This window comes from Nilaparvata lugens, chromosome 5 (genome assembly GCF_014356525.2).
Source record: "Nilaparvata lugens isolate BPH chromosome 5, ASM1435652v1, whole genome shotgun sequence".
Classification (NCBI taxonomy): domain Eukaryota; kingdom Metazoa; phylum Arthropoda; class Insecta; order Hemiptera; family Delphacidae; genus Nilaparvata; species Nilaparvata lugens.
In genome coordinates, this window is record NC_052508.1 from 33,997,368 (window position 1) to 34,010,920 (window position 13,553).

The 13,553-nt window shown below is 36.5% G+C and overlaps 1 protein-coding gene across 1 annotated transcript; it reads left to right on the forward strand.

Annotated features, from left to right (window-relative positions):
- Positions 1 to 1,196: 1,196 nt before the first annotated feature.
- LOC120351331 lies at positions 1,197 to 13,242 on the forward strand. The gene is made up of 2 exons (XM_039428216.1): positions 1,197 to 2,270; positions 13,219 to 13,242. The coding sequence occupies exon 1, from the start codon at positions 1,344 to 1,346 to the stop codon at positions 2,190 to 2,192; it is 849 nt and encodes a 282-aa protein (XP_039284150.1). The 5' UTR covers positions 1,197 to 1,343; the 3' UTR covers positions 2,193 to 2,270; positions 13,219 to 13,242.
- Positions 13,243 to 13,553: the final 311 nt, after the last annotated feature.

The window sequence follows — 13,553 nt, forward strand, 5'->3', positions numbered from 1 at the left end:
TTCCCTTTTGCTATTCTATTATCAAATTAACGTAAATTAAGCCCAATTAGAGAATTGAAGACTGATTCATCCGACTTATTTGATTTATAATAATGAGAGGAGTAATGGCTAAAATAGTACTGATCGGAATCGCAAAGGTGGCCGGGCATCATGCATAGGATAGCTATCGAAATGTACTGACCAACCGACATCTCAAGCAAACTAATTGTAGGCAATCGGAATGAAAATGCAATAGTAAAAAGTCATTGGATAAATTTCATTCCAATGAGTATACGAAAACCTGAGTTTTTACTAACATGCTGAAAATATCCTTCTTTATAGCCATTTTAATAGTATAAAAATGGTTAAAGTTTAAATTTACTTCTGCTAATACAAATTTAGTTATCTACTTTGAAATTTCAGTATTTTGTAATTTCATTCATTTACACGTCCGGACAGAAACAACGGAGAAGTGAGTCGAAAGCTCCAGTCACATGCTCCGCTATGACAGGCGTTTCTCGTTTGATCCATTGTTGACTGGGACTTGTCTCGTGACTGACTATTGGCGCAAACTCTAGTAGCACTCACCTAACTGGGACAACAGGCCAAAAATAATAAAATTGTGTGTCATTCATCCTATTTTTTCTTTGGATTTTCGTTTTGAAATTATTGATTAATTATTCAACTACCACTTTCATACAATAAATTGAATGTAGAAAGATTTTCGGATACTATTGTTTTGATACACGGTAATGAAACCAGAAGCGTCATTTTACAAGTAAGAAATGCTCAATATCCAACTAATGATTTTTAAAATAAATCAATATTATTAATTTTTACTTTTTGAGCAAAATTTGAACCTTCCGTGGTTCATTAGCCTACATTTAATCGATTAGCCTACTTTAAATCAAATTGATTCAGTTAAAAAAATTGAAACCTGCATATCAGTCCTGTAACTGAATTGAAAAACAAGTACCTAACTTACAATTTAACTATTTTACTTCCTTAAAAGTTAATTACTTACATTGAAGTTACAAGTTACTTGAATGAAATTTTATTTTCAATACATTATTTTTCAAATTACTTTAATTATAATTATTTTATTTCACTGGAAGACAATGTTAGAACATTCAAAAATTGGCCCACAAACTACTAATTTCAAACATCACCTTCAAATTCAAATAAAACTCCCATAATGAACTCCCAAATTCGGAGTTGAGTTAGAGCAGTTGACCGAGACGGACGTACTTTTCGTTGCTCTGTTATCTAATCGGTGAGTTGTTGTTCCGAGTGCCAAAAGTGGAAGTGCTGTTACTTGCTCGTGAATCATCAATATTTAGTTAGTGAACTATTCATTTGTCAATATGAGTATGAATAAATATTTAACTGTGCGAGGTGAAAAAAGGGAACGGGGTGAGAGTGAGAGCCCAGAGAACTCACCAGTGACAAAAAAAGGGTGTGATATAAAAAACGACGAACTGTTACGTAGCATCGAAACAACAATTGAAAAGCTATTGGATAGGAAATTGAAAGAATTGGCGACAAAGGAGGATGTATCGGGAATTACAAAAACGCTTAACACTCTTACGCTAGAGAACGATTTGTTAAAGAAGGATGTTCAACGTCTCAAAGCCGAAAATATCAGAGTTTTGAATAGATTGGACAGGTACGAGGATCGTTCGCGTAGAAATAATTTAATATTTCGAGGTATGAAATTTAATAGCAACGAGGACTGTCGTGAGAAAGTTAAAGACTTCTGTGAAAATGTACTCAAGTGCGATAAACAGGTTCACGTAAATAGAGCTCACATCTTAGGCAAGAAAAGAGATAACGCGCCGATAATTGCACATATCCCGCAGGACCACGATATCAATTCTATCATGGACAAAACAAAAAATCTGAAGGGAACAGGATTCGTGGTGCATAAGGACTATTCACGTGCGACGAGAGTGCAGCGTAATAGACTCTATCTGCTTAAAAAAGAGATAATGAAGAGCGACAGTGTACGGAGTTCTACACTAAAGGGAGATCAACTTGTTATCGACGGGCAGTATTTCACATGGAGAGAGGAGGAGGGTCTACGCTGTGGAGGTGAATGCGGTGTCGAGAAATTGAATAATATCTTAAAAATAGACTGTTCGGAAATGGTGAAAAATATAAAGAAAAAGGATGAAAAATCAAATATTGAATCTAATGAACAATTTAATGAATAGGATAAGGTCGTCTGCCAAGTACAAGAAGTAGGTGAATTAAGTGTGTTAGGGTATAATGTTGCAGGGCTTAGCGGTAAGGTGAGTTTCAACTATTTTCTTAATTTTGTGAAAAACTATGATATAATTGTATTATGCGAAACTTTTATTGAAGAGAAAGAATTTATTCGAATAGAAAACTATTTTCCAGAGTATAGCATATCATGGGTTTCAGCAGTTAGGACTGCAGAATTTGGTAGGGCTAAGGGAGGCATAATGATGGCTTATAGATCGACTTTTAAGGAGAAGGAAATTTGTGAATTTACTCATTATGATGATAGGACAGTGATAACATTAAAATATGATAGTACTAACAAAATTCATATATTGCCTGTCTATCTGACCCCAGGAGAAAGTTGGAGAGAAGATTTCAATAAGCTCAATAAATTCATGGAAAGCAGAGAGATAGGTGAGCAGCTGATGCTGATAGGAGACTTCAACGGACGTATAGCAAATGCACAGATAATACCTGATGAGATAATGCAAAGTGATTGGCTTATTAATGCTACCCGAAACTCGAAAGATGAAATTTTCAATACAAATGGGCGAAGAGTAATGAATATGTGTGAGGAATTTAATTTGTGTGTTTTAAATGGAAGGTCAACGGGTGACAAGGAGGGAGAATTTACATATGTAGCAAGTACAGGATGCTCCGTTATAGATTTTTGTTGTGTGTCGATGAGTGCACTGGCAGTCGTAAGTAGTTTTGAAGTACTTGCTGAAAGATTCTCAGACCATATGCCGGTAGAAGTTAAATTTAAATGTGGATTATCAGATACGCAAGAAGAAAGCCTTACGCTAATACCCAAGTTAATTTGGTCGAAGGTAGATGTTTCTAAGTACCGTAATAAGTTATCACAAAGCAGCTGTGGCTTTATCTTGCCCCTCGATAGTAATCAGGCAGCAGGAAAGATTATCAACATTGTTAAAGAGGCGGCAGGTAACAAGGCACAGTTTTATAAGAGAGAAGATAAGTGTGGGAAAAAGAAATGGTTCGACTGGGAGTGTGATAAGGCGAGGAAAAGAAGCTTTGCATACCTGAGACTTTTTAGAAAAGTAAATACTCAACAAGCGAGACAATTGTACTTAGAAGAGAATAAAAAATACGCACAGATTTGTAAAAAGAAAAAGGACTTATATTATAATAAGATTAGAGGAAGTCTAGAGAATGTACGTGATTCAAAACAGTTTTGGGCTGCGGTAAAATCATTTAAAAAATCATCTTTTGTTAGTTCAGGCCAGATTACTGTTGAGAATTGGGTGAAACATTTCAAAAAATTACTCACAGTGGAAGTTGAAGCGGAAAAAGTTCTATATGCTGCACCTTTCATAGAAGATGAAACCCTAGATACTAGAATAACAAATGAGGAACTTTATCTGGTACTTAAAAAAGCAAAAATTAATAAAGCACCTGGCACCGATGGCATACCAGCCGAATTTTTCAAGGCAGCCCCAAATGAATTTTTAAATATATTGCTTGCGTTTTATAATTACATATTCGATACAGGACTGGTACCCGACAATTTTTCAGAAGCGGTTATATTTCCAATACACAAAAAAGGTGATAAGAAAGAGGCTACAAATTACAGAGGAATACAATTTATCAACTCATTATCAAAGATTTTCTCAGGTGTCCTTCTAAATAGATTGAATAAATGGGTAGAAATTCGTAGGGTGATAAAAGAAGAACAAGCAGGTTTCAGGAGGGGATACAGTACAATAGACAACATATTCAATTTATACAGTATTATTAGTTTGAAGGTGAAGGGAGGAAAAAATAAAGTGTATTGTTTATATGTAGATTTCAAGGCCGCTTTTGATAATATAGATCGTCATGCGTTAATTTATAAGTTGTTTCAGATAGGGCTATCCACCAAATTTGTGAATATAATCGAGAAATTATACAGGAATACACGTGCATTCGTATGGTGTAAGAATAGCCAAGGCAAAGACGATGGTATGAGTGGAGCATTCAGTACAGATAACGGATTAAAACAAGGATGCTTACTCTCCCCGCTATTGTTCACTCTCTTCATAAATGACATTTTTGATGGTATGGAAGATGGAATATGGATAGATGAATTAAATATTAAGGGTCTGATGTATGCGGATGACTTAATTTTGACTGCATCCACACCCAAAGCTTTACAGAGAATGATAGTGTGTTTAAAAAATTATTGCGAGAAGTGGGGACTTAAAATAAATTCGGATAAGACAAAGATAATGGTATTTAGAAAAGGCGGACGACTGGCGATGCATGAAAGGTGGTACTGGGGACGCGAGCATATAGGTGTAGTTAACAGTTACAAATATTTAGGAGTAACATTCACTACTCAAATGAAGTTTAGTGAGCATGTGAGAGAGCGTGTAGCGGTGGCGAATTTTGCTGTAAATAATGTTTGGAATTTTTTTGTAGCGCAGAATGAAGTAAAGGAGGAGAGTAAGTGGATAATGTTCCATGCAGTAATAAAAGCTCTTGTGAGCTACGGCGGGCAAGTGTGGGGATATAATAACTTTGAAGATGTGGAACGACTTCATAGGTCCTTCATTAAGAGATTGTTCTCTCTGCCACAGTCAACGCCCAATCACATTATCTATCTTGAGACGAATACGTGTAATCTATATCACTACTTGTACGAGCTGCACTACAGCTATATCCTGAAAATTCTATCTCTGCAGCCAAACAGATTACCAAGAAAACTCGCGCAAAAAATGATAGAACAAAAAGTAGGTTGGTACAGGATATGGAAAACGCAGGCAGAAAAATGTGGGATTGAATTGCCGGAATGGGAGATGGGCGTGCAGGATACGTGGAGGCAGAGATTGAAGAGTATCAATGAATTTATGAAGGACGAGCGTAGAGAGAAGTGGATAGCACGTGCCAGACAATCTAGGCTGCATTACGTATACTCTCGTCTCAACCCACTAACAGAGCGCAATAATTATTTGAAAAAGTATTTCACCCGAAATGAAAAATCTATAATTTTCAAAACGAGAGGAGGACTGTGGTATTTGAACAGGAGTGTAGGACGGGAAGGGATACAGACGATATGCACGTTGTGCAACACGAGGGAAGAAGAGGATATTCTACATTTCATGGGGAAATGTCCTGTATTAGGAGAGATGAGAAGGGCACATTTGGGTAATAGAGTTATATCAGAGGATAAGGTCTTTGAATTTTTGAATGGTAGTGATTGGAGGGCACTGATAGGATTTGTTAAAAGTGCATGGGCATACAGGAAAATTCTAATAGGAGAATATAATACGTGATCGCTTCTCTTACTCAAATACTGTAGTAGTAAAATTTCTTGCATGTATATTGTTTATATTTTCTATTTCAAATCCAAAAAAACGAATAAAAATCTATAATAAAATAACTCAACTTGGCAGACGACCAACTGGTCATGTCAAAAATATATATTATGTAAAAAAAAATCATGTATTGTGATGTCTTTTATGGATTTCTGTCTCATTGTTATTATTTTTAAAATTTCTGACAATATCTACGGAGAGATCAGCAAATATACCTGCATGGTCTGATATCAGATCCTGATCATACAGTTTACACTCAATACGTTCGGACTTAACACATGTATATATATTGTCCAAGCTTGCTTTTCCTCTTGTTGGTAGGGAGTGCACGTTATACAGATTAAAGGATCTCATGACATTTAAAAATTGTTGGATTTCAGGTCTATGTAATTCAAGAATGTTAAGATTAAAGTCTCCAGCAATTGCAATGAAAGAGTAGGATTTCTCAGTGATATAATTTAAAACTTCTTCTAGCTTGCTGAGAAAGTCCTGAATATTGGAGTCCGGTGTTCTGTATACACTTATTATTATACCTTTATTGTGGACGAGTTTTATGGCTGATATTTCGAAAACCTTCTCTACGCAAAAGTTACTAACATTCATAGAACTATATTTGATTGAGTTTTTGACTAATATGGATGAGCCACCATGTGTGAGTGGGGGAGACCTGCAGTACGAGGCAGCTAGGGTGAAACCACTTGGAACATAAAGTTTAATTTCATCATTACTAAGCCAATGCTCATTGATACATACAACATCAGTAGAATTATCTGATAAGATTAGCTCTAGTTGATTTAGTTTGGATCTTAGAGAACAAATATTTATTAAAAACATTCTTATTTTCTTCAAATTTGTTGTTTTGCTTTTGTTTGTTTCTAAGCTAGGATAACCCTTGTTGTTTGGATTCATACAATCACTATCACTTCTACTTGATCTTATTTCATCAGATTGTGCCCTAAAAAATGATTGACGTTATTGTGTTTCAAGGGGATTGGGTCAAGAACTAGTTCCGTTGTGTTGGCTAGCTGATGCACCAATTCTAAAATCTTTTGAGAGACAAACTTTTTGCCTAAAGAGTTCAATTGAAGGCCATTTGATGTATGGAATCTTCTTCCTATATTGGTTATATTAACAAATGAAACATTTTTAAATTTTTTGCAAAGAATGAAGTTCTCGTTGTTTGCCCTCTGGACTTCCTTGTTGATCGCAGACCATCTCGGCAGGTCATGCCTATGAGGCACCGAGAACACCAGCACATGACCTCCACGTCGGCTCTGCAGGTCGCGTAGTTTACTTCTAAGCGCAGATTGTAGCTCCTTCCTCTCATTGCAGGCTATATCGTTTGTGCCGGCAAGAAAAACAAGCACATCATTGGCGTTCACCTCACCAGTCTCCTTCACCACCTCCCTGAATCCTGCTCCAGGTTTAATCATGCTTGAGAATGTATGATTCTCATCTCTGAAATGTTTATAGACATCTCTCCCTTGGCTATCAGCGTAAAACTGAATATTGAAAGTCCGAGTTCTAGTAGACCTTTTTTGCTGCGTTTGAGAAACAGGCGCCGCAGACTCGCGTGTCCGCGTTCTGTTCACAGTAACTCTGTTTGCAGGCAAAGCGAAACGCGAATCACTCCTCCCCAACACTGCGAATCTATTTTCAGTTTGAACTGGTGGATTCGAAGTACAGCTTCTCGATTTAAAACTTTGTTTGGGTGTAATAAAATCACCTATCTCGGATGCTGGTTGAGATAAGGGTGGAAATTCACTATCTGATTTCAGAAGACGAATAATTTCATTTTTTGTTGCTAGTTCCTGTCTCAATGTAGCCTGACTCGTTTTCATAGTTTTTATTTCCGATTTAAGGGATTCTATTTCTTTATCAGTTAATTCTTCGCAGTGCAGAGAATCTTCAAAATCAAGTTTTCTTTTGTTTTTCTCTACTTCTAAGGAGGTTACTAACAACTTATTTTCCTCAGCCATATCCCTGAGATATTGTTGTAAGTCGTTATTTACCTTCATGGCCGCGTCGTATTTGTTGAAAAGGGACGTAATTACAGGCACCAAATCTATTATTGCTTCGCTTGAATACTTATCACATATCACTGATAAAATCCCATGAACCGCTACTGCCAATTCCGCTACATCTTGGTTAATTAGGTCGTCCTTCATATTATTTAGGCTTTGATGTATGTGACTACTCGCCTTGTCACATTCATTCCGGGTCCTAGTCATTCTATCCCTTGGTAAGAATCACGATCTCAAGTGATGAGAAAGAAATAAAAGGATAGATAAGATAGGAAATGAAGGAAACGCCAAGAGAGCTATCAAGGCATTGGATGAGATGAGGTAGCTCCTGAAAAGAAAGGCATGAGAAAAGGTGAAATGAAATGAAAGGAAAAGCACGGTGATTCTGTTCGCTAAAAGCAAATTAGTACCTAAATAACAATTTTTATTTATTTATTGGCCTATTCAATGCGAAGAGCTTTATGTGTATTCCAGATACTAGAAAGAGTATTCCAGAGATTCCTAGGCCTATGACATCAAGATAAATATAAAAAACATTCACAACTGGCAATTGAGTGAGCCTAATCCAATTTCTTCATTAGCACTTACTAAAGGCTGTCAGCTGTTGAAAAACAAAAGAGCAACAAGAACGAGATAAATAAGCCGCTTCCTCAATCAATAAGATAAACTCAATCGAGATCAATCAAAACATATAGATTATGTAAAAAAAAAAATCATGTATTGTGATGTTTTTCATATTTTGTTGCTCAATAAAATATATTTCTATTCTATTTCTATTCTAACTCCCAAATTCTCTCTGCAGATAACAATATTATTAACAGTAAAAACAACGATAAACCGTTACATGTTTCTATTATAAATCCATGACCTTCCTTCAATCTTTTATTACAGCAATTAATTCCAAGTCTGACTTATTATTGCCCTCAATCTACGTGTAAGACATTGAAATACAAATGATTGTCATTAAAAGTTAAATGATTTTCCAACCAAGGATATCTACCTGTACTAATAAGTGAATAAAAAAGAGTATTTGTTTTGCAATGCTGTTATGCCAATTTGGTAATGACTGTCGGTATTTTCTCGGTCTAGACTTGGAGAAATGACGAAGCCTCTGAGGCAGCCGAGTAATCAACTGTTGTTCTCTTTTCTCCGCTGCGCATTATTATGATTGCTGTTATTCGTGCTGAAATTGGGACAGTCGCTTCGCTATTGATGACTAACCACAGCTGATTCATGTTATTGCGACGGCCAACAGGTCTTAAAAGTATAAGTGTAATCCGAACCATGTTTATAGATGTTGACGACCCCCTGGTGCCCAATGTTGCGAAGCAGACAGCTATTATAGTGCTTTAAACAACATGGATGTTGATGTTGCAATCCAACAACCTATCGCTTGCTGGACCACCGTCCTCCGCTCCCACTATTCAACCGAAAAACATCGTTCCGTCTTATACTCATTGCTTTCATGTGTCAGGTCATTCAAATAAATGAATTTCTTATAGTGTCAGTCCGAATAGTGGACAGTAAACAAAATACAAAATATACTACTTCTGAGAAAGCAGCTCAGTCACTGGAAATAAATATTAGCGGCGTGATAAATATAGAGCTTACGTTTTGACCTGATATTGTTCAAGAGAGCGATGCAGCAGCATATCTTTGAGCTCATGTCAGATTTGGAAAAGATGGATCTATTTGAAGCTGCAATTCAATTCAGTTAAACAATCTTGACTGTGTTCATTAATTGATTTTTTTTTGTATTTCACCTTTTCAACATGAGAGAAGATAGCTGATTAATCTTTGATATCGAACTAAATTATAGTAATAATTGCAATTCTCAATTAGTTTTTTCTGAACATCTTTCGCTGAATATGATGCCGACAAAGCATCAAGCTCTCTTGTGGATAATTGTAGGAACTGAATGTTCGACCAAGTGAAATCCATGAATACGACCAACAGGAACAGAGTCGAATATTCTTATTTTAATCGTAGAATGAAGAAGATGGTGGTGGAGTAGATACAATGGTACATCTAGAACAGGTGCAACGTATAATCCGTTCGCTTAGAAGAACACGAAGAATAATTTCTCAAAAGTCGTCACTTCCAAAGATCCTCCGTAATTCAAGGTCATATAATATAGGTTGGAGTCATTACACCCGAAGACGGCAGGTGATGCGTTGTAATTTGTAATGTAGCTGTTGTTGGGGATGGCGCGTGTTCAGTTTCATCAGCAGCCAGGGCATCAGCTCGAGACGACAGTTGCTCTGCTCTCTGCTCTGATAGAACACCTGTTGCTGTACACGCCGACCAGCCGTCATACTAGACTGCCTTGAGACTGGTGCTCTGGTGCATCTGTCACCACTAGCTCTAGCCTAAAAAACACTCTTTTTATCTAATCTTTGGTCGATTATTAAATTTGAAGTACATCGACCCGATAATCAAGGTGTGCTTTCAGGAAATCTGTAGACATTGTCTACCAGGGTGATTCCAATCAAGAATCAGTAAAGAAGGTCGTACAGTATATTTTAGAGTTCAGCCCTGCACACACACACACACACACACACACACACACACACACACACACACACACACACACACACACACACACACACACACACACACACACACACACACACACACACACACACACACACACACACACACACACACACACACACACACACACACACACACACCACACACACACACACACACACACACACACACACACACACACACACACACACACACACACACACACACACACACACACACACACACACACACACACACACACACACACACACACACACACACACACACACACACACACACACACACACACACACACACACACACACACACGATGTTTGTTCGTACGATATTTTTTTGTCATACTCAACTTCAGCTATTTCCCATGTATGAAATCAAGACGGTAAACATCTGTTTGCAGAACAAGCAAACATTGATTTATCTACAGCATACTATACTGTAAAGAGATCATATGTTTTCTCTCGGTCGTGTGTTAATGAGAAGGATATTATTGAATATAATTATCCTTCTCAGAGAATTATTGACAATCATTATTGTTGGAACACCGCCGATTTATGAAGTTACATCACAATATTATATTATCGTTATTCAAATTGCATTCAATCTTTATTCTCATTAATTAATTATTCATACTCTGTGAAATTCGTTGATTAATTGTTAGCAATAATGTCATTTTAATGTAAATTAGTGTACAAGCCAGTATGAGTATTGTAGCATATATGAATAAAGAACTCTAATCTAATCTAATCTTTCTGTCATTCAGATTTTCTTCAGCCTACTCAACTAGGAAATGAAATCTTATTAAATTGAAATATTTGAAAACAATTTGGATCCACTACTGTTGTTTGTTTGAAAATAAATGCATGTTAACATTCAATAAATAATAATTATTCTTGTTATAAATTCAATACAATTGGAAGCTTTGGGCGTAACCATCAATTTAATGCAGTTAGAAGCTCTAGTCCTGTTGGTCACCAACATCAACTGTGTAACTGCACAATCAATTTATTTAATTACAGTCAAGATGGTTGTCCAATCTATTAGTAAAATAATGCACATTGATTTAAGTCAAACCCATTTGCACAACCCTCAAACTGACAAAAATGATTGATAAGTGAAATCGTGAATAATACATGAGATCAAGATCCTGTGTTATGTGGTTCAAATACTATTAAGACTTTTACTTTTGGTGTTTTATTAGGTTTTTTATCACCTTACTGCTGGTGATTGCTGTTTGACTTCACAACAAACATCAATATAAATTCATTGAGTAGGCCTATATGTCCTAAGAATATCAGTACTGTATTTTCTATTCATGGAATATTAAAATATTCAATCTAATTTAAGTAATTAAATTCTATTGGCGAATTCGGTTCCACATCGGGTGTCAAATCTGCAAGACCAGATCCACGAGAAACCAGTTCAAAATTTAGCATGATTTTACAAGATTTTCTCACAAGGATTTAAGTGATTTGAACCGACCCTCTGCCAGACTACTCAAAAGTTAATATTGTATTACAGTATGCCACATCCCACATCCATCAGTCTTCAACTGAACTTTGTAGCAGTGCTCAGCGCGACTGTCAATTGTGTAGTTGAAGTGTTTCGTCAAAATATTTGGCACTAGCTGCAGTGCTCACTGCTCACTCCTCACTCCTCACTGCTCACTCCTCACTGCTTACTGCTCACTGCTCAGTGCTGAATCATATCCGTTTCGTACACCGATTTAGAACGCTGTTGTTTTGACAACATTGGCCGAAGTGTATCCAAATAATAATAAGTTCGCGATTTATGGCGGTGCGCGGCACGATATGTGCACGTGATCGCTGCTCTCTTGATTGCAAGTCAATAACACTATAATGCATGCAACTTCTCCTGCTTTCACCGTGGCCTGCTCCTCATTATTATTATTAGTTGAATGGAATTTCCCATCGCACATTTGGAGCAGCAGTTATTTACAGTCTTGTGCAGCCATCATTCAAAGGTGGACATTTATGACGAGACTCTTACAGCACTGTAATTTAGTTAGGATAGCAAGCTCTGCTTTGCTAGCTTGTCATTTTCAAGCTGCTGCTTTGTTCATAAAGCCATCTTCCATTTTACGGTTATTTGCCAGCGCCGATTTTGATTCCCGTTAGCTGCAGTAATATTTTATCGCAGTTGTTTTCGTTTTGTTCAACTAACGGTTGAATCCCTTATGTTGTTAAAGACCCTACAAAAGTTGAATGAACTCTATAGTTACATCCAACAATAATCCATTCTCAATATTACTTACATTGAAGAAAACAGCTGAAAATTACATTCATTATTTACATTGACAGAAAATTGGACTCTTCCTCATTGAATTGAGCTAAGCCTGTTGCTCTCTTCCATTCATAGTCATAAATGATTTGTGATTTTATAATAAGTGAATATACATCGAAAATATAATTTGTTTGATTATTACTAGACATTGATCCTTAATTAATTGAACATGAATAATACCGATCGATGGTGAATTTTCTTTGAAGCATTTGTACTTATTAATACTCTGGTAGATATAAGGTGGATAGCGAATCCTGCCCAATTTAATAAATCCCACACATAAAATTCGCCGATATAACTGTTGTCTTCATTCTTCAAAAATTTGATAAGTAACCATTAAGAGATTATTGAGAGCATCAATAAATGTAATAAAAAATATGAGATTTGTAATTTTTAGTTGAGAAAAGAGGAACTCAATATAATTTCATAATTGTAGGTAATTGAAGGAAACTTGTTATCTGTAAAGACTTTGTAGAACATCAGATGGAAAATTAGTGAATTTTCTGGGAAGCTTTAACTTACAGCAATTAGGAGACAGAAGTGTAAGTAGACCACGATTCACGTGAAGAGTCTTTTCAAGTGAAAACAGACAGCTTGCCTAATCCTTAAAGGATATCAATGACGATAACAGATGGAAAAATTACATTTTTATTGCATTGAAACCTAGATAACGAGATCACCTACCGTTGTAACTTACAAAGTGTAATTCCATTGGTTTTCTCATTCCAACTACAGTACTAATACATTCCATTTCATATCACATGTAGGTGAACTTGAGATTTTCAATTTGTCTGTTGAAGGGCTGTGAGCGGGGGATGCTGACTGAATCCGTGTGGGCGTGTGAACCAATTCAGTCTGCAGTGGTGACGTCAGAAGATTCTCTCATCCTTTCATCTCTCTCTAGCTCCCACGAGGCTTGACTTAGTTCGCCCACTCACACTTTAATAATTGGGAATTCGGTGAGTGAGGCTGAGAGGGCATTACAAAAAGTGCTAGATGGGATTCTATTCTGAATCGACTTGGGTGGAAATCGAAGATCTCAGCTTACTGATAGCTAATCTGAGTTCATCAGTTTTCAATTTGCTTATCGAGTGCAATTGAATTGAATTCAATTACAATGAGGTAGACGAAAGCG